Source organism: Scardinius erythrophthalmus (assembly GCF_964197995.2).
Source record: "Scardinius erythrophthalmus genome assembly, chromosome: 2".
NCBI lineage: Eukaryota > Metazoa > Chordata > Actinopteri > Cypriniformes > Leuciscidae > Scardinius > Scardinius erythrophthalmus.
This window is the reverse complement of record NC_138222.1, coordinates 65,760,720-65,783,455: the sequence shown is the minus strand read 5'-3', so window position 1 is coordinate 65,783,455 and position 22,736 is coordinate 65,760,720. Positions and strand designations below refer to the sequence as shown.

At 40.2% G+C, this 22,736-nt stretch overlaps 1 protein-coding gene across 26 annotated transcripts in view; it reads right to left on the bottom strand.

Moving 5' to 3' along the window:
• Positions 1 to 22,736, bottom strand: part of LOC308686997 (serine/threonine-protein kinase Nek1-like) — a 181,575-nt gene that overhangs the window by 71,555 nt on the left and 87,284 nt on the right. For 24 of the 26 annotated variants that reach the window (XR_014029665.1, XR_014029666.1, XR_014029667.1 and 21 more), the window contains 2 exons: positions 19,964 to 20,047; positions 17,132 to 17,186 (listed from right to left, as the gene is read on the bottom strand). Coding sequence is in view for 14 of the 26 variants with exons in the window: in XM_081359174.1 (XP_081215300.1) it covers positions 17,132 to 17,186; positions 19,964 to 20,047 (139 nt within the window). In the remaining 12 variants the exon portion in view is untranslated. Of the gene's footprint in view, positions 1 to 15,929; positions 16,530 to 17,131; positions 17,187 to 19,963; positions 20,048 to 22,736 lie in introns of those variants that run through there. The other 2 variants (XM_081359164.1, XM_081359162.1) reach the window with 2 other exon arrangements.

The window sequence follows — 22,736 nt, the reverse complement described above, 5'->3', positions numbered from 1 at the left end:
AAGAAACATACTTGGTAGAGGAGGCTTATGTGGTTTTTTCCTGAGTCTTTTAAGAAGGCCAGCCCGGCAGCCCCGCTTTTGTTTTCTTTCCCGACGCCGTCTGCGTCGTCTGCCAGGACCGACAACAACCCACGGAGATCCCGGTGGTCTGGTGATATCCTTCGGGATATTGTGTGTGCGACAAAAGTCAGGTGTGACTGTAATCTTGTATTGAAATCCGATGTCTAATAAGTTCTGGCGGCTGTAGTTATGCTTCACAGAAGCAACAGACAAAAAACACACGAGAAAACAAACAAAAATGCACCAAGAGCGAGAGCTGTTAGCCGCTGCGTCCATGCGCGCCGCCATTTTGAATTAATTAGTTTATAATAAAATGAATTAATTAGTTTATAATTAAATATAATTCGTTAAGCCAAAGAAACATTTCTACACTTGAGAGAAAAAAAAAAAAGAATCTGATAAACATGATTACGGTGGTATATGGTTTGTGTGTGATTTTCATGCGATCTGGGGTATTTTCATATCAATAAATAATGAGTACACAACTACACATTGAATACAAACAAAAGAATAACGATAAAGGAATAATGAAGATTAGTTATCATATTGGCCAGATCAGGGACGTGCACAGACATTTTGAGGGGCAGGGGCTCAAGTAAAATAAAGGGCACTTCTCATAATTAGCCTAGGTTTTTTTTGTTTTGTTTTTTTTTACAAAAAAGTATATATATTAACGCAACTCTGACTTCCTTTTTAAAAAACTAATTTAAAAAGTTAATTAATTGTATCTTCCTCAAACTCACGCAATTGTTTCATTTTCAAAAGATGCTACTAGTTTCAAGTATATATTTAGAATAACCTAAATAACTGCATCAAGCAGAGGGGCGTGTTTTACTAATTTAACTTGTTTATTTTTGCACAAGGCACTACATCATTTTAATTATTTTGGTGTTATCAGAATACATAACACTTTAAAATCAACACAAAAATTCACTCTAAACTGAAGAGGGCTGTTGCTGCTATTTTGTTAACTTTACTGAAAAAAATCACAGCAAAAATGATTGACAAAAAACAAAAATACAGCAATTTAATAAAATTATTACAAAAAAAAGGTCTTCTACTTCAAAATAAAATCTGTTACTTCCATTCCCTGGTTGTCTCTCCTTCCTCCCTTACAGCGGCAACCTTCTGGGGGCCATGTCCCTGTAGATGTTTATGCATGTACACACATACACAATAACTGATGGTGACTGACATGGACTTAGTTTCACATTTGAGGGAGGACTGTATCATCATCATCATCATCAAATAAAACCTTCAAAATCCACATTTAGATGGAGTTTGTTTTAAACTTACAACACTCTAAAAAATATTCTGTGGCTTAGTAAATATTACAGAAATATTTAACTTTATTAACTTAATAAAATCTCTGAAAATCTTACTTGATTGTTTGAATTAAACTTACCAAAATAATTGAGTAAAAATTCATGTCATGTATTTGTGGTTGTACGGAATACTATTTTACAAAGGTTTAGAGGAAATAAAAAAAGTTAAATTACTCATAAATAAAAAGTTAATTTATAAATATTGTTATTTTTAATGTTAACTTATTTCTACTCAGTTTTATGTATTAATGTACCAGATGCAGTTACTCAGATTTACTACATTTTTTAGAGTGTATCCTCCATCTGTTTGCATCTGTAGATTTGTAGGTCACGGTCTCAAAGAGCATGCACAGAGTCCAAATTAAAACAATTCCCCATCGTCCAAATTAAAACAATTCCCCATCGTAAGTACACACTGATGGCCTAAGACACGAAACGAGCGGTTTGTGTGAGAAAATGAACAGTATTTATATCGTTTTTAGCTCTTATAACACTGCCACGTCCAAGTGATCTAAGGGCGCGCGCGCATCCTGGTGTGTGACGTGTACGCAGAGTGGTGCATAGATATATACACTAGATGTCGCCTTAAAGACATTCGTTCCAATGACCTGCCGTAGACAAGGCGACATCTAGTGTACACATCTATGCACCAGTCTGCGTACACGTCACACACCAGGATGCGCACGCGCCCTCAGATCACTTGGACGGACCTGATATTTAGATATACTATTCTTCAATAAATATATTTGTTTGACAGGGAAGCTGTGCGCAAACAGGAACATATATTATTTTTCAAAAATAGAAAAAAAGCACCCCAGAAAAAAGGGCACTTTCTCTCCAGTAATAAAAAGGGCAGGTGCTCAAGCCCCCTTTGATGTCTATGTGTGCACGTGCCTGGGCCAGATATATAGCCAGACATTTGACAATAGACTGCAAATGGTTGTGTAAAGTAGGGATGGGAATGTGTGTTCATTTCGATCATTGACTGGTCTCAAAAAAAAAAAAAAAAAGTACCCTAGTAGAATACTCTGGGGCAGTGCATGTGCAGGGGGCGGGAGTGGACATGTCCATCATGACAATGGAAATATTTTATGACTGTTAGGAAAATGAATGTTGAAAAATAAAAATATGACATGAAAGCATGTATATGAAAACATTAACAAATGAATAGAAAAAAATACAGCTAGATTATGATGAATCCATGTTATCGTTTGGGTCCCAGCTCAGATTGTGGGGCTCGCAGAGAGAGCTAGCAGAGGGAATCGAGACTGCTTCGGCACTTTCTCGTTCCTCATCTGATAGCTCAGATCCTTTCTGTCATGATTCTGCCTTCTAGTCTTTGATTTTCCCTGGTCTTGAGGCAGGATCATGACTATGGAAGGAATTTCCTGCCAAATTTAAATAAATAAATTAAATGATTAAAATGAAAATTAAAACCATATTAACGATTTCATTACAGAAAACAGCACGCAAAATATGTGACAAAATTGAGAATGAAATTAAATGATTTCATTTTCACAGCATTATCCCTGTCAAATTGAAAAATAAAATGCAATTGGTGATTTCACATTTCATTTTCACTACAGTCTCGCGGCAAGACTGCCAATATTAAAATGAAAAGCCAAACGTGAAAAAGAAACTACAAATACAGTTTTTATAATGCTCTTTAGTAATGCTCACGCAATAATAGTGACACAATTCAAATACAAATGTAAATTTTCGTTTTCATTTTAATTCTTCTTTTGTAGATTTATAATTCTTGATTTTACTCTTTAAACTTACTTACAACAAACATCTTCGTGTTAAATAAACTTATCACTTCCTCTAAAACAACAACATGTTTATTAGATCCCATACCAACTAAACTACTGAAAGAAGTGTTACCTGTAGTGGAAGAGCCTCTCCTCAATATTATTAACTCATCTTTAACTTTAGGTCATAGCACTGAAACTGCGCTCGTTAAAATCACAAATGATTTACTCTTAGCTTCTGACCAAGGCTGTATCTCAATATTAGTTTTACTTGATCTTAGTGCTGCGTTCGATACTATAGATCATACAATACTCTTAGATCGACTACAAAATTATACCGGTGTTCAAGGACAAGCACTAAGCTGGTTCAGATCATACCTATCTGACCGATACCATTTTGTCTATTTAAATGGAGAAAAATCGATCATAACTCCAGTAAACTATGGAGTGCCGCAAGGATCTGTGTTAGGCCCTCTATTATTCTCAATATATATGCTGCCACTTGGAAATATTATAAGGAAACATGGAATTAGTTTCCATTGTTATGCTGATGACACTCAAATATATATTTCATCACGACCGGATGAAAACGCTAAATTATCCAAATTGACAGAGTGTGTTAAAGATATAAAAGATTGGATGACGCGCAATTTTCTTTTATTAAATCCAGACAAGACAGCGGTACTACTTATCGGTTCAAAAAACCGCCCACAAAACCTCTTACAATACAACTTTAACATAGTAGGATGTCCCGTTACTTTATCATCTACAGTAAAAGACCTGGGTGTTATATTAGATTGTAACCTGTCTTTTGAAAATCATATTTCATATGTTACAAAAACAGCCTTTTTCCACCTCAGAAACATTGCTAAGCTACGTAATATGCTATCTGTTTCTGATGCAGAAAAGTTAGTTCATGCGTTCATGACCTCGAGATTAGATTACTGTAATGCTTTATTGGCTGGTTGTCCTGCATCCTCAATAAACAAGCTACAGTTAGTCCAAAATGCCGCCGCTAGAGTTCTTACTAGATCAAGAAAATTTGACCATATAACACCAATTTTATCATCACTGCATTGGTTACCTATAAAGTTCCGTATTAATTACAAGGTATTGCTACTGACTTATAAAGCCCTAAACGGCTTAGCTCCAGTCTATTTAACGGATCTTCTATCGCCCTATAATCCATCACGCTCTTTAAGATCACTAAATTCGAGGCTTTTGGTCATACCTAGGATATCTAGATCAACTAAAGGAGGGAGAGCATTTTCACATTTAGCTCCAGAACTCTGGAATAGTCTTCCGGATACTGTTCGTTGCTCAGACTCGCTCTCCCAGTTTAAAACTAGATTAAAGACGCATCTCTTCAGCCAGGCATTTATATAATATTTTTAATCCTACAGTAAAATCCGGTCTTTACTTCATAAACGCCAGAGGAGAACTGGCCCCCGACTGAGCCTGGGTTCTCCCAAGGTTTTTTTTTTTCTCCATTAGGTCACCTGATGGAGTTTTTCGGTTCCTTGCCACTGTTGCCTTTGGCTTGCTCAGTTGGGGATACTTAATTTAATTAATCAATCAACAATACTATTGATCAGCATTATCAAACATGGATGTTTTAAACTAGAAACAAACACTGATGTACTATTTTATTTAATCCTGTGAAGCTGCTTTGATACAATCTGTATTGTGAAAAGCGCTATATAAATAAAGTTGACTTGACTTGACTTGACTTGACTGACCATGTTAGTTATGATGTTAGACTCAGACTAGACCATAATCGACGATGAGGTTCATTCATGTATTAGGCTGTTTTGGAAATTCAACTATTTGGGTGTACAAAGGTCTTAGTAACACAGTTTCTACAATAATTATAGCCAGACATTAATACCCGCTAGCTTTAACCGAGAACCTCAGCCAATGTTTCATATCGCGTCATGCCTAACAACGCCCTTCAGCCGTGACTTATTCAGATACAGCACTAGCCTGTATATCTGTCCGCTGTTGTGTGTCTTTTGGTTATTTTAAGTTTGTGTACTAAAAGAATCACAATGCTGATTTTCATTTCCAGTAATAACTTCTGGATGAGATCGAGAAAGCGAGTGTACCTGCATTTACAGTAGCCTAGGCTAGATATTTCCTTCAGGTCAGTCCTATATTCATAATAAAAAATCTGTTTGAATGTCCGGTGTGATATCTTGTACTTTTAACAGTTAATAGGGGTTGTCCGTGCTTATAGTCATGTCAGTTGCGTCTTTCTTCTCAAGTTTGAGTCATTTCAAAAGTCTTCTCTACTGACTGACTGACTCACTCATTAAGACAGTCTTTGTCTCCATCTAATGGAGAAATAATGTAACTTCGTCTGTTGCTTTATGGTCACTGTCAGGGACTATTTTTTTTTCTCCAGCGGAATGAATTGGCTTTTAGTGATACATTTTACTTCATGATAGTTGCATAGATACATATGTTTCGGGATTAATATTTGTATTGCGTGGTAACCGTTTTATAAAAGCAATAAGGTACTCTAGGCTAGTGCTGTATCTGAATAAGTCACGGCTGAAGGGCGTTGTTAGGCATGACGCGATATGAAACATTGGCTGAGGTTCTCGGTTAAAGCTAGCGGGTATTAATGTCTGGCTATAATTATTGTAGAAACTGTGTTACTAAGACCTATGTACACCCAAATAGTTGAATTTCCAAAACAGCCTAATACATGAATGAACCTCATCGTCGATTATGGTCTAGTCTGAGTCTAACATCATAACTAACATGGTCAGGCTGGTTGTTTCCATGTTCTAATGCTGCGGCAGCTTCCCGCAAAAGCTCACTAACATATTTCGCCATATCTCGTCGTCTCGATTACAATATAATCACATTTAAATAATTTCGTTTCACACATTCAACTCATGCGGGGCATCGATGACTTAGCTAGAAGGCGTGTCTCAGCGCCGTTACTAGAATAAGCCACACCCACTAATTAACATAGAATTTGCATGCAGGTTGTCTTTGAAAATGAAAACGAAAATGAAAACTGAAATAAAAGAGGAATTAAAATGAAAACGAAAATTTACATTTGTATTTGAATTGTGTCACTATTATTGCATGAGAATTACTAAAGAGCATTATAAAAACTGTATTTGTAGTTTCTTTTTCACGTTTGGCTTTTCATTTTAATATTGGCAGTCTTGCCGCGAGACTGTAGTGAAAATGAAATGTGAAATCACCAATTGCATTTTATTTTTCAATTTGACAGGGATAATGCTGTGAAAATGAAATCATTTAATTTCATTCTCAATTTTGTCACATATTTTGCGTGCCGTTTTCTGTAATGAAATCGTTAATATGGTTTTAATTTTCATTTTAATCATTTAATTTATTTATTTAAATTTGGCAGGAAATTCCTTCCATACATGACAGGCCCATGTTTTATGTGCACACACATGGCCTTTTGCTAGGCCATGTGCTTGTGTTTCTCGTCACCTAGTCCCGCCCCCTTGTTATCCTCGTTTTGTCATTATTGCTTCACCTGTGTCACCCGTTTCCCTCATTAGTTTCTCCTTATTTAATCCCCTCATGTTTTCTGTCCTGTGTCGGTACATTGTCTAACTTAGTGTGAACATTGCTTGTTATACCCTGTGAGTACTTTGTCAAAATACCTGTTAATCTGTATTGTGAGTTTGTTTTCTGTCATCGTCAAGTCAGAGTCTAGTCTTTGTTTATTACTTTGTCTTCAGACTGATCTCATGAAATGGCGTATGTATGACACGCCAATTCGTATTTCCATTTTTGGCGTGTTATCAACACGCATAATCGCTTTTCAGCGTGTTTATCAACGCCGTTGATTTACGTTACATTACTGTATATAAATATATATGACCTACCCCAACCGCGTCCCTAAACCTACCCATCACTCGGGTTAATACCATTTATGAGTGTTCCCCTACCATCCTAGGAAAAAAAATATTGCTCCCCAGATGTAGATATACATTTTCCTCCGTTTCGCTCGGACATTTAACGGCGTACACATACACGCGGAATCACTCGGACGTTTAACGGCGTACACATACACGCGCGTGGACATACACGCGGAAAGCTCAAAATGCGTATAAATAACACGCCACTTGACTTGAAAGTGGCGTGTTATTTATACGCAAAGTCATGATGTCATGTTGTTGTCTTAGTCTAAGTGACCTCTCCTCGTTCCTGTTTTGCCCCCTCGTGGGTTTTGTTTTCTGTTTTGTGTCCAAATAAACCTTGAGTGTCTGCACCTCGTCTGCTCTTGGGTTCATTCCTGACATCCCATGACAGAATGTACCGACCACTAAAGAACCCAGCAGACAGTATGTCCTCCCAGCTCCAGCGACATATGGAGTTCAGTGAACAATGCTGGTTGTCGGCTCCCACCGACAGAAAGAGGGTCAACCTCCCATTCTCGTCCCAGGGTGAGTGGATCCTGAAGAATTATGCCCAACTCTGGGATTGTTTCTCCCGGGAGGAGCCGCAGGCTTCTTCCTCGAGGTCTCCACCATCTGCCAAGCTGTAAGTGATCCCGGAGGGTCGTGCCCTGGCTGTGGTTACCCAGGGGGATCAGGCTGGTTCTGTTTCGTCTCCTGAGGTCCCATCCACTCCCGTTGATCTTCGTGGCAAACGAGGGAGGCGGACTTCGTGGGATTCTCCGTCGGAGTCATCCTCGACTGAGTCAGCGCTGCCTGAGACTACCCTTCCTACTCAAGTCACAGATCCCGCTGAGCTTCTCCAACCGGTCACAAGTCTGGCTATGACTTCCACACCGCGACCTAAGAGAAAGAAGAGGAGAAAGGGAGCCTCTTGTCCTTCGTCTCAGCCTGTTCCAGAGCCCGCTACTGCAAGCACTGTCCCAGAGCCCGCTACTGCAAGCGCTGTCCCAGAGCCCGCTACTGCAAGCGCTGTCCCAGAGCCCAGCCGCTAAAGAGGTTCTGCAAGCAGTTTCTGCCCGAAAGGAAATGCCTGTTATTGTTGCTGCCAAAACTTTGTCTGATTATCTGTCTAGTCTTGCCAAGATCCTTGAAATTCCTATCATGTCCTCAAGTCCTGTGCCCACAGCTGAGGAGAGTGCTGTTTCCAGGGCAGCCGCCGAGAGCACTGGGTCCGAGTCTGCTTCAGAGAGTGACGGTTCCGAGCCTGTCTCTGAGAACGGGGATCCTGTCCCAGCTAATGTGTCCAGCCCTGTCCCAGCTAATGTGTCCAGCCCTGTCCCGGCTAATGTGTCCAGCCCTGTTCCAGCTTCACAGTCTGCATCTTTCTCCGCTCCCTTACCACCTGCCACACCCATTGTCTTCACTCCGCTGCCGGCTGTAGCGGTCCCCTCTGCCACCCGACCCCTGTTTGTCTCCCCGGACGCCCCTGTCTCCACTTCACCCCAGACTGTTTCCCCCAAGACTGTCCCTCGTGTGTCCCCATCCAAACCTGCCCGGATTCCTTGTCCACAGCCCTCGTCCAGAAGACCCAAGACCACAGTCCCACCCTCCTACCCTGGACATTCCCCCATGAACTTTGTTGTTCCTCCGCCCCCCCTCCCGTGTTTGTTATTTTTATTGTTTCATCCCAACCCTGTTATTGTTTATTCATGTTTGCCGTTGTTGGTTTTTGTCATGTTTTGTTGGTTTGTGTCCATGTCTCAGTCCGTCATGTCATGTGTTTAGTGTTCCCTTAGGGAGCGTCTGGAAGCCGCTCCTTAAGGGAGGGGTTCTGTCATGATTCTGCCTTCTAGTCTTTGATTTTCCCTGGTCTTGAGGCAGGATCATGACAGGCCCATGTTTTATGTGCACACACATGGCCTTTTGCTAGGCCATGTGCTTGTGTTTCTCGTCACCTAGTCCCGCCCCCTTGTTATCCTCGTTTTGTCATTATTGCTTCACCTGTGTCACCCGTTTCCCTCATTAGTTTCTCCTTATTTAATCCCCTCATGTTTTCTGTCCTGTGTCGGTACATTGTCTAACTTAGTGTGAACATTGCTTGTTATACCCTAAGTACTTTGTCAAAAGACCTGTTAATCTGTATTGTGAGTTTGTTTTCTGTCATCGTCAAGTCAGAGTCTAGTCTTTGTTTATTACTTTGTCTTAGTCTAAGTGACCTCTCCTCATTCCTGTTTTGCCCCCTCGTGGGTTTTGTTTTCTGTTTTGTGTCCAAATAAACCTTGAGTGTCTGCACCTCGTCTGCTCTTGGGTTCATTCCTGACATCCCATGACACCTTTCACTCCCCGTGCGGAAGTTATGAACTCATAACATTTCCGACTGCACCCATATATGAGGAGCTCGTGGAGGTTGTGACGCGTGCTGTGGCCAAACTTAACATCAGTTGGCCTTAAGAGAAGCAGGATGCGCAGGCTAAAAGCAAGCTTGATGAGCTTTTTCTGCAGCACTGATCACAGCCTTCACACCAGGGTTTGCCCTTTTTTCCAGATTTACACAATGAGTTATGTAAGTCATGGAACAGGCGATTTTCATCACGCCTGTCTAATCCCCCAGTGTTGGATTATAGCAACAAAGTGGGGGTTAAGGAGAACGGTTATGGGATGATGCCGCGTGTTGAGGAGGCTTTGACCAGCTATCTCTCCCCAGACACTGCGTAATCCCTTAAAGGGGACATATCATGCTAAATCCACTTTTTTAGCCCTTAAATGCATTTTGTTGTATATTTTTAGTGTTTAGAAGTAAAGAAAATTTCAAATTAGTCTCTTCAGGTGTTTCGTTGATATTTTTATATTCTGTTTTGGCCTTATTTTTCAACCGGTTCCAATTTTTCTATTATCTATGACGTTTTGTGAACTATTACGTCACAGTATTTGCAGCGGAACTGCCAAATAAGGACATCGACTACCGGCTCAACACTTCGAGCAATCCGCCATGTTTATTTCTCGCTGTGATTTTGTAGTCTAAGCTCAAGGATGCAGAGGTTGCGAGAGGGTAAGTCAAAATGTTCGGTTGTTGGATGTAGTAACCCACACGCTTCATTACACCGTCTCCCAGCATCAGAACCTCTTCGAAGTGCCTGGTTGAGTTTTATTTTTCATGGAAATGTACCCATAAAGTAATTTTAGTGTGCGCGAACGCGAAGCACTTCATGGATAACTACTTCAGCAACAACAGGGTTTTTCCTGCATTGAACTTGTTTTAGCGCCCACCAAAGTCTTATTTGATTGGTGAGAGTAATGTAGATCAACTGCTGCGCTTGTGACAGGGCGCATGTTTAACTGAAAGAACGAGCAGAGAGAGACCCGGTCGCGCGTGCGCTCTCTCTCTTCCGAGCCAGGCGAAAGTGTAAACAAGACTTCACCGTCTCCAAACTAAGCGCTGTCTTGCTCTCTCTCCCTCGCACATATTAATAAAAATAAATCGACACGGTGATAAAAGGTCGGAAGACCAAAGTTTCATGTGCAGCATTCAGAGATATTTTTTTCCTGAATTACCGTGTGAATTGTGCTAAATAAGTTACCTTATCTTTTCTGAAAAGCGTTCCGGGCATTAAGCTGACATAAAACAACACTTTAATAAAACGAAAAAACTATCCAATGATGAAATGTTTTCTGTGTTGACAGAAATCTTGGATGTCCAAAAGTTTCTGTGCCGCCAGATAATCCTATCTCTGCTATCAAACTACAAAAATGGCCGAACGGGGTGGAGTTGAACCGAGTGTCACCTCCACAGACTGGAGAGCGGGCGGGGTATGAAGTGTCTCATTTGCATTTAAAAAGACCGCACCAAAACGACTTGCTCTCAGACGCACATCAGAAAAGGGGTAGAAAATGGGCCTGTGGAGCTATAATAATGAGGAATTCAGACCCAAGCATTGCAGTTCCGCTTTATATAGACCACAAATGTATGAGTTATATGTAAAAAGGAAGGATTTAAAAGCATGATATGTCTCCTTTAAAGTCCCAGCGGTGCCCCCCAAACCCTGCCGTACTACATCTGCTTTGGTGGGCAGAGCTTATATGTCTGAGGTTGCGCCCTCTATCCAGACTGGCGCATCAGATCTTCCTGTGGTCCCAGGGGAAACTGTTGTCTCTCAGAGCAATGTATGTCCCAGGGGACCAGAACCAAGGAGCAGACATCCTGTCGAGGCAGAGGCTGAGGCCCGGGAATGGAGACTTCACCCCGACGTGGTGGAGTCGATATGCGAGAGGTTCGGCCCAGTGGAAGTGAATCTGTTTGCGTCTCGAGAGAGGTTATCTCTCACGCATCCAGCCCCCCTAAGTGGAGCTGGTAATGCGGTTTATGGAGTTGTTTAATCGTCCTCTGCTGAGATCTTGAAACACTCTCAGGATAGACATTGTCCTGGTGTCAGAAATTTCAAGGCGAGTGGTCCTGCAGGAATTGACTGTTCCCTGGGAAGACCGGATGGAGGAGGCTTTTGAGAGGAAGAGGGCCAAGTAGGAGGAGCTGGCAGGCGAATGCCGAAGCAGGAGTTGGAGGATCCGATGCAATCCCATCGAGGTCGGGTGCAGAGGATTCATCGGCCAGTCACTCATCAGGGCCCTCAAGATGCTTGGAGTGAAGGGATCCGTGGATCATACAAGCTACCCAGACACAAGCCAGGGTCTGATCAACCCATTGCTGAGTCATCTGGGCGAGGATTTATGATGTTGTGAGACCCGAAACACCCAATGAACCCAGGATACATCACTGATGATGTGTCTGAGTTGCACCAGAGGTGTATTTCAAGAACCAAACATTTAATGTCTTCTTTTATTTTCAGTTGATTTCACAGCAGGTGTTCATTACCAATGCTAAATCATCAGTTAATTAATCACTTATCTCATTAACTTTAACACTTCTTTAGAGTTATTTTTACTCTGTAGAGTGAGATACATATGTAGTCTGAGCAGAGCTAATTTAACTTTAAGGGGGGGTGAAACACTCATTTTCAGTCAATCTCATGTTAATCTTGAGTACCTACAGAGTAGTATTGCATCCTTCAAATCTCCAAAAAGTCTTTAGTTTTATTATATTTATAAAAGAAAGATAGGCTGTACCGAGTCTTTCCGGAAAAAAACGAGTGGCTGGAGGCGTGCCGTGTGGGCGTAGCTAAAGCTGTGCTTACGCGCCGATAGCTAACAACACACAGACATTTGAAGCAGTTTTACTCACCGCCCGGTTCCAACGCACGACCGCGAACCTTTATCATTGTGACTGCTCCATCCTTAAGCATTAGACGATCTGCAAATCCGTCGATCTGGATAAAACAATCATCGTCGAAATGCAGGGAACAAACAGTCTTGCACAACTCCGTTGATGCTCTGGAAAAACAAACTCCATCCACTGGTCCCTTAACGCCGGGTTCTTTGGGAATCTGTGCAGGGTTGTCTTGCCTTGGCAACCAAAAACACACTTCTTTGGAGACATTGACTTCCCTAAAGCCGAGCACAGCGTTTTGATGGGCGAACTGCTTTGGCTCTCTTCTCTCTCTGGTGTACGGATGCACGCGCGCGCCTGCGCCCTTCCGGCAGAAGTGCCCTTACGACCCGTATAAGGAAATTCCGCTCCAGCTTACGTCACACAGACCCATTCTCGAAAAAAACTTTCCGAAACTTGTGACAAACCGGAAGGAGAATTTTTGGCACAGAAAAACTGCTTCAAACGTACAATAAAATTTTTGAAACTTTGTCCATGTTTAGCATGGGAATCCAACTCTTTAACAGTGTAAAAAACTCACCCCCAATTTCCACCAGATGCGTAACGGCTCCGCTGCGTGACAGCTCCGTGTTCCGTCGTCCGTCAATACCCACCAGGTCCGGATTTGTTGCGTAACGGCTGCGGCCATGACTGACAGCTGAAAGCACGAGGACCCACGAGATCTCGCGAATTCACGTAAGATCGCGCGATATAATGTGCTGAATTGCTGCGGAGCTCTCCAGCATCCGGCAAAAATAGAAGCTCTGCGTATCTGCTCCGGAGGGCTGCGGATCGCCCGAGTCGGAACGCAGCTGTACCGCATTCAGTGGAAATACACTCATTGACTTTAATGGAAACCTATTGACTCCGCCGCCGTGCCGGAGCCGTAACGCAGCCGGTGGAATTTGGGGGTCAGTATGCATGAAATAGCATTTCATCCCCCCTTTAAAAAACAGTTTTCAGCTAAAAACCCTGCATCAGTGTTCAAGGGCCTGAAAGCCATAAGAAGATACAAGGCACCATCCCCCAGCCCTGTGGAGAATAAACTGTTGGTCGACAATCTGACTGTGTTTTACTACAGATTTGAAAGCCTTGTCTCACACCCCACACCCGCTCTACCGTCTCGCAACACAACCACCAACACCCTCTCCTCCCTCCCTTCCTCTCCCCTTCTGCTTCTCAGCCTGCACTTAATATCTGTGAGGAGGTTGTATCTGGAGGATGGAAACAGAAGATGAGAAAAGTCAAAAGCCCAGACGGTGTCTCACCCGCCTGTCTCAAAGCCTGTGCTGTCCAGCTGTCATCCATGTTCACACTGATCTTCAACAAATCATTGGAGCTGTGTGAAGTCCCCTCCTGCTTCAAATGCTTCAACATAATCCCTGTACCCAAGAAACCAAAAATCACAGGACTAAATGACTACAGACCTGTTGCTGTGACGTTTGTGGTCATGAAGTCATTTAAAAGACTGGTACTGGCACACCTGAAGGTCATCACTGGACCCTTGCTGAAGTCCCTGTAGTGTGCTTGCCGAGCAAACAGGTGAGGCTGGGAAAACTCACATCTAAGACCCTCACTATCAGCACTGGCGCTCCTCAGGGTTGTGTTGTCTCCCTACTGCTCTTCTCCCTCTACACACATTACTGCACAAGACCTGTCTTGTAAAGACCTGTCTATCAAGCTCCTGAAAGACCTGTCTATCAAGCTCCTGAAGCTTGCATATGACCATCCTGCCTCATCCAGGATGGTGATGAGTCTGCTTACAGACAAGAGGTTGAGCACCTGGCTGTCTGGTGTAGTCACAACAACCTGGAGCTGAACACACTCAAAACTGTGGAGATGATAGTGGAAGTGGATGGTGGAAACAACTACAGCACTCCCCCACTCAGCTTAATGGACAGACCTCTTTACCTCTTACAGATCTCTGTGCACTAGAACATTTAGGCACAAAAACAGTTTTTCCCTCATCCTATCTCCAGCTTAAGCAATTGCCACCTGTTTTATAACTTATTATCAGTACTTGAGAAAGAGGCAATAATAAGATATTGTGTAAATACATACTACAAACATTCAAAATACTATTGTTTGCTTATAAGGGATTGCATGGACTAGCTCCTCCATACATCTCTGATCTCCTTTCATCCAACCATAATGCTTTTAGAAAACTTAGGTCAACCAGTATCTACAGCTGACTTTTCCAAGGACACGTTTAAAATTGAAAGGAGATTGTGCCTGTTCAGTTGCCGCTCCATAGCTTTGGAACAATCTACCATCTTACTTAAAGACTGCACCAACATTCAATGATTTTAAATCTTTGCTTAAAACCCACTTATTTACTGTTGCTTATGGTCATAAGTGGGCCTAGTGGTATAAATTGTAGTGTATTGTTTATTTGTGTGTTTTTATGTTTACTCATTAGGATACATGTTTACAATTTGCACAGCACTTTGGCCAACAGCTGTTGTTTTTAAATGTGTCCTATAAATAAATATAACTGACTGACTGACTGCCTGATAATGCAAAAATCTACAAATATGGAAGTTGGAAACACTTATAATAACTTATAACTATGCTATGAATCATTTGTTAAGCATTAGTAAATAGTTTATTCATCATTTATAAAAAAAAATAATAGACATTAATAAGCAGTTCATAAATACTATATACATGCTTAAAGCTATAAAAGCTATACATGCTTTATACTTGATTTATAAGCATATCTATTATGTTGTTAATAATTGTATTTTCCTCCTTTATTAATGATACATTTATCACTTCTATATTAAGTATTACATTATTTACAAACCAGTTATTTATTTGTCAGTGGTTCATTAGATCATTTAGAAAGTGCAAGTAAATGATTAACCCCTTAACGCCCACTGTCGCGAATTTGCAACAAACCCTTTCCATTCAGACTGCAGGCGAGATAGCGTGTGTTTTCCCCCAGTGCCTGTTTGTGCACATTCGATACATACCTAGGAACCTTTTGCACGCACTGGTTTCTCGTAGGAGCGGTCGGAGTGGAAACTACATCCGGTTCACCGTAGCTAATATTTTGGTTTGCAAAATCCGCATATCAAGGGCGCAAATGTGGAGAAATTGCCCAAAATGAGTTAAGTTGTGCTAAGATAAAAATATGTACCAGCTTATTGATTGCTTCTATAGCTATGTTATTCATATAGGCTTCATGTGACGAATATTTTTTACGTACTTTGTAGATTTCTGTTTGTAGCAAATTTGCGACATACCAAAATTTCTATTTATTTGTTGTGCAAAAGTGAAATTGATAATCTCAACATTATTTACCATCTACTTAAAGGCAAAAACACACATACATTTTTTTTTATATACAGCTATATAAATTCAGGCGTTAAGGGGTAAACTATTTAAATGTACATTTATACATCTTGTTATTTAGACATAATAATAGTTACTCAGTGTGTTAATAAATGCTTTTTAACACACACTCCTACTGTAATTCATGATGAATTCAGGTAGTTATAAAACATTTAGTAGTTGTCAGTTAATATATATATATATATATATATATATATATATATATATATATATATATATATATATATATATATATATATATATATATATATATATATACAGGTGCTGGTCATATAATTAGAATATCATCAAAAAGTTGATTTATTTCAAGAATTCAACTTAACAGGTGAAACTAATATATTATATACTCATTACATGCAAAGTGAGATATTTCAAGCCTTTATTTGTTATAATTTTGATGATTATGGCTTACAGCTTATGAAACCACGAAATCAAAATCCCAGAAAATTAGAAGATTACATGAAATCACACAGTAATTACACAGTGATACCATGGTCATTGAACCAGGTTTTGGTTCTTTTGGCAGTGTGGGCAGGTGCAGATCCTGCTGGAAAATGAAGGAAGCATGAAATGCTCTGAAAATGTCCTGGTAGACGGCTGCGTGGACTCTGGATTTAATAAAGCACAGTGGACCAAAGTCCTCTTTTCTGATGAGAGCAAATTTTGCATCTCATTTGGAAACCAAGGTCCCAGAGTCTGGAGGAAGAATGGAGAGGCACACAATCCAAGATGCTTGAAGTCCAGTGTGAAGTTTCCACAGTCAGTGATGGTTTGGGGAGCCATGTCATCGGCTGGTGTTGGTCCACTGTGTTTTCTGAGGTCCAAGGTCAACGCAGCCGTCTACCAGGACGTTTTAGAGCACTTCATGCTTCCTGCTGCTGACCAACTTTATGGAGATGCAGATTTCATTTTCCAACATCTCTAATATATTTTAATTCAACCAAAGTTTTTTTCTAATTTCAGTTACCAAGATTCTAAAAGTAACTGAAGACTGTAGTCTGAATTTAGACTATAAAGCTTATCAAAACAGACCCAGCAGTAAGATTTTTTTTTACCATGATTTAATATGATTATGATTTAAAACTAGATTAAAGACGCATCTCTTCAGCCAGGCATTCATATAATATTTTTAATCTTACAGTTAAATCCGGCCTCTAGTTCATAAACACCAGAGGAGAACTGGCCCCCGACTGAGCCTGGGTTCTCCCAAGGTTTTTTTTCTCCATTAGGTCACCTGATGGAGTTTTTCGGTTCCTTGCCACTGTTGCCTTTGGTTTGCTCAGTTGGGGATATTTTGGGAATATTTAATTTTAATTTTATCAATCAATAAATTCCACTAGAAATAAACCTTGTTGTATTATTTTAATTTAATACTGTGAAGCTGCTTTGATACAATCTGTATTGTGAAAAGCGCTATACAAATATAGGCTACTTGACTTGACTTGACTTAATACATTGATTTTAGAGAAGAAAAAAAAAAACACTCACCCACACATCCAGCATGCAGAGATCATGGAGCAACCATCCCAATGACCATATGTCACTGAAAAAAAAACATTGCATAACAATGAATATAGAAAAGTAGCTGTGGTTAATTGAGCTGAGAAAGTATTGCTTTAGACAACTAAAATAACCAGCTGTAGTATCCAACTCTTGTTGATTGTTGCACTGTAAAAGCTTGCTGTAAAATAAAAAATAAAAAAACAGCCAAATTCTGACAGTATCATACCATTTCCATTAAAACAGTAGCATACCGTAGAAAACAGGAATATACTGTAACGTAACGTAACGTAGCTTACAGGAATATACTGTGAATTAACAGAGCTCAAAGTCGACACTCAGAGACTGTACACCCCACACACTCATTCACTATTCCCTACATTAGTTCACCAATATAGTCCACTTGACAGAGTGAATTGAGACACTGATAAACACCTGTTGGTAATAAACAGAATCACTGAAGGACAGAAAAACAAGAACAGAAAAAAAGAGAAACACAAGAACTACAATTGACTTCCAGCCACAATGATCTCTTTCTGTGTCTGATCTTTGAGTTTATGGGTATTTTTATTATTTTCAATTTTTTTGTTGGTTATAGTATCTCTGTGATTTTACAGTATGAGATCCCAGTATGAGTGTTTCAGTAATCAGCTATTTTGAAGGATATTGAAATCTTATAGTGCATAAAACAAAACTACTGCATGACCTAGACACACACAGCTGTACATGAATCTCATCAAAAGTTCCATGTCCCAATTCATGTTGGGTACCATCATAGTGTAAGACTGAAAATACTGGTTGAGGCCCTGGTCTGAGACAAAGGGCTAATTACCATTTGACCTCCCCCATACAACCTCACTTCCGCAAACTACTAAGAACTCACACAAGAATATGGTTTAATGTGAATGTTTATCATTGACTGTTATGTTTTTGGTGTCATTTGAAATGTCTCAAAGTGAGTGGTACAGATATCTCATATCCAGATAGATAAAATAAAAGGTAATAAGGTTTTAAGAGTTTATGGATAACTGACTTACAAAGGAAGGTGGTCTCTCAAGCAAATGGTCACCCACCCCCATGAAGGTGCAACCACTGCATGCAAATTTCTTTTGTTAGCACATGTTTCCATGTGAAAGAGGTCTGACTATTTAATGAGATGCAGCAGAGAGTTCGGGGCCTTTTTCTGTACTTGAGATCGGTCCGTTAGGCTGAGAGATATAGATCTCTCAGCCTCACGTATTTCTTAATGTTGGGTTTGCATCTTCTCTCTATTCCAGAGCATTTGATGTTTTGTATCGATTACCTTTGAATTGATTATGGAATTGGCATGATACATTTACCCGACATAATAAATTGTTACATTTGATTATTCTAACTGACTTTGATATTATTTTCATTGAAGAGTTAAACGGAATAGTCAAACATTCACTCATGATTAATGATCCACAGATATCATTAAAACCCTTTCATTTATGGAGTCAGATGAAATAAACGAGAGAATACATAACTAAATGTATTGAAAATTTAACCAACCAATACTCTGCATGAGTGAGGACAGAGCACGTGATAACCTTCCCCGTGTATTGGCGGACCGGCAGATTGGACCAATATATCGGGCTTTACAATAGTAAAAAAAATTCCCAGCATGCACTGCAGCATGAATAAATTATGCAGATAAATGGCATTTTTATTGCCACCATTGATATAGATATCTGTTTGTCTAAATGTCTCTGCAGCTCTGTTTTTTATGATGTGGTTTTAAAAATCTGATTCCTGTTAGATCTCTTGATGTAGTTTCAGTGACTTCCAACCACAGCCACAGAGAAGGATTAAACAACTCCACAAACAGCATTACTAGCTTCTCTTATTACTAAACAGTTTGATTTTATTTCTGTAATACGACTACTAGTTCTTATTGAGAATTAACAGATGTTTAGATGTTGATGTTTTATTAATTTTACAAAGCACTAAATGGTTTAGCTCTCTAGTAGTTGAGCGAGCTCACGCGTTATAGTCGATATCAAAAGTCCGGCCAGTTACTAATACCTAGAATATCAAAATCGACTGCTGGCGGTAGATCCTTCTGGAACAGTCTTCCTACCATTGTCCGGGAAGCAGACACACTCTGACAGTTAAAAGCTAGACTAAAAACACATCTCTTTGACCTAGCATTCACATAATACATTATAGACTTTTATAATTTAATGTTAGGCTGCATAGATCAGGGGCCTCATTTATAAATGTTGCGTACGCACAAAATAATTATACCTTTCTTGTTTAAGTGTGCCGATTCATATTCTCGTCATCACTATCCGTCGTGCACCTTCCTTCATTTATTTTTTTCCTTTTACCTTTCCTACTGAATATCTTCCATCCCACACTAGTCAAATTTACCTCTGCGCTTTCATCCATCTCATCATTCCTGTTCCAGTCACAGCTCAGTCCTGCTCATTATCATCAGGTGTCTTCAATAATCAAACAATCATCACTCAATTGATCACTTAATTATCTCATTAACTTAAACTTTTAAAACCCTGCTGGTGGTTCCCACATGAACACAGAGAGGTGTTAATATAAAACTAGGAATTGTACTGCATGTCTTTGGACTTTGTGGGGAAGCTGACATGGGGAGAACATGCACACAGAAAGGACTCTCAGCTGGGGTTCGAACCGAGTACCGTCTTGCTGTGAAGTGACAGTGCTACCCACAGAGCCACTGTGCTGTCCCACCTCTGGTTTACACTTTATAATAACTTTACCGAGCATCGTTAAGGTGATATGCCGTGTTTATCAGTATTTCTAGCATTTTCAACATTATACCTTTTGTATTCAGATTTCTTCTGATAAATTTCTGGACTACGATAGGGCTCCGCACCCACAAGTGATGCTGCATATGCATCCGCTCTGAAAAAGAAAAAAATACATGAAAAATCTGCATAAACACAAACTGATATCATCCAGAAAATTCTATCAGGGATGGACCATTTTGGAATCTATTTTGGAGACAAAAAAAAAAAAGAAAAACAATTTTATTTCTGTAAAAAGACAGACTTTTTCATCTGACCATAGAACATTTGAAAAGTAACTGACACTACTGGAACTTCAAATGGGATGGGTTCTATGGTCAGATGAAACAAAAACATTAGCTTTTTTGGCAGCAAACACTTGAGATGGGTTTGGTGCACACAGGGATAAAAAGTATCCCATGTATAAAATTAATTACTCTGCTGTATCTTTAATGCTGTGGGCCTAATTTTCTGCCAGAGGTCCTGGAAATCTTGTTCAGATACATGGCATCACGGATTCTATCAAATACCAACAGATACAAAATCTAAACCTGACAGCCTGTGCTAGAAATCTTATAATGGAGAGCAAGATGGAGAGATTCTGTATGGAGGAATGGTCTCTGATCTCTTGTCAGGTGTTCTCCAAACTCATCAGGAATTATAGGAGAAAACTCAGAGCTGTTATCTTGGAAAAAAGAGGATGCAAAAAGTATTTAATAAAAGGGGTCAAACAATTGTTCCCAACGTGTTTTGGAGAAAAACATTTATTTCATAATGTGATTTTCCCCCCACTTTCAATTATTTTACTTCAATGAAAGGTTAGAATTGTGCACATTTTTAAAATAAAATATCAAAAGGATTAAAAATGCAGATTTATTTTTTACAGCCATATTTGATCATATTTAGCAAGGGGGCAAACACTTTTTCACACCACTGTGTATATATATATATATATATATATATATATATATATATATATATATATATATATATATATATATATATACCGGTATTTAGCACTTTGAGTCTCTTTTCTGGTTTGTTTTGGATGAACTAGAGTGGTGGACACAGAAATGTTGACGACGGGTCCTGTCTCGACTTTTTGACTCGTGTAGAATCGCCTTTGACCTCTTCAGAGTGGCTGGCTATGGGCATGCACGAACATGTCCTTAAAACAACCCTTAACGTTTGTTTTCAAAACTGTGCAACTCACCGAGTGGTCAGTGGTGTTCATTGATGATTAAAAACAAATTTATCGGCGTGTGTTTTAAAGGAGTCATAACCTAGTATTACCTTGGATACCTACTGCTGTATTATAGTCTTTCAGGCCCTTCTAAAAAAGAAAAGTGGAAAAAAAAATAAACACAGAGCTCCTCAGACCCTTATTTTTGAAGGCATTATTGTCTCGCGAGATCTGATGCGATATTTTGGCTGTAGTGGACGGTCATTTTAATAATGCAAATGTGGGGCGCGTTGATTGGTGGCAGGAAGGAGGGGGGTTGACACCGCAGGTAACGCTTTAGCATATCATTCCCAAATGACATCATGGCGCAAGTTATGAATGAACCCAACCTGGCCGCGACCGGCTTCCCGGCCAGTGTATAAGTATGAGGCGCCGTTTAGGGCTTAAATCAAACTTCATTCATGCACACATATATGAAACACGCTTGCATACATACTAAGTAGTCACACATACATGTATATGAACTCTACACGCACATACTCATATAAGACGCAAGCACACACACACACAAACTAGACGGCGCCTCATATAAGCGTTAGGCAATCAATATACAATAGCCGAATTCATGATGATTTCAGTCATTTGTTGTTTGCAAAGTAACGTTAGCAGTCATTCTCCATGTTTACCTCGAAGCTAATACTCCCGATAGCATATAGCCGCATTAGCAGTTTGCTGCTGTTTGTTAACGTTACACACAGTAGAGCAATATAAACTCAGTCTTACCGTTTCAATTTCAGGCAAGTCTCTGATGGTTGGAATTGCACCTTTTTCCAAACAGAGCTTCGACGCCAACTTCGCCTGATATTGCCCCAAATTTGTGTATGATTCCTGTGTGAAATGTTTAGCGCAGACTCTTAACGATAAGCCAGTTGAACGGGTTGATGGGACAGCGTCATTAAAAATGAATTTCATCCACTGGTCCCTGATAGTTTGGTCCGTTTTTGGTAGAGAAAACACATTTACATGTTGTTTGTGGCAGTCAACCACAGAGCAACTCAGGTGTGCACCCGTTTCTCCATCTTTCTCGACTGAACTGAATCTGAGGGGGAGAGGGGCGGGCTTCCCGCGGCATAGGTCTGCAGTGTCCATATATGGTATATCCTGCCCCGTCATGACGTCAAGACGGAGCTGAAATCAAAATCTCGTATTTGAGTGCGCGTGCACGCGCGCTGGTTTATTTACCCTGAGGTAAACAAACGCTTCACTTTTAAATATCGGCTTCCCGGCCAGTGTATAATCATTAGGCAATCATAACATACATTGATTCTCGTGGAAAAGTGAAAATTGCAGGTTATGACTCCTTTAAGGACATGTTTCTGCATGCCCGTAGACAGCCACTCTAAAGCGGTCAAAGGCGATTCTAAACGAGTCAAAAAGTCGAGACAGGACCCATCGTCAACATTTCTGCACACAGAAGTTACACACAAGCACAAGCACAAGCATTGACCCACACTTGTGCAGAGACTGTGTAGAATAGTGGTTCTCAACAGAGTTCTCAACGGAGGTGATACCCCCCCCCCCCCCAAGGGGCGTTCATAGAACAACGGGGGGGCATTGGAAGCAA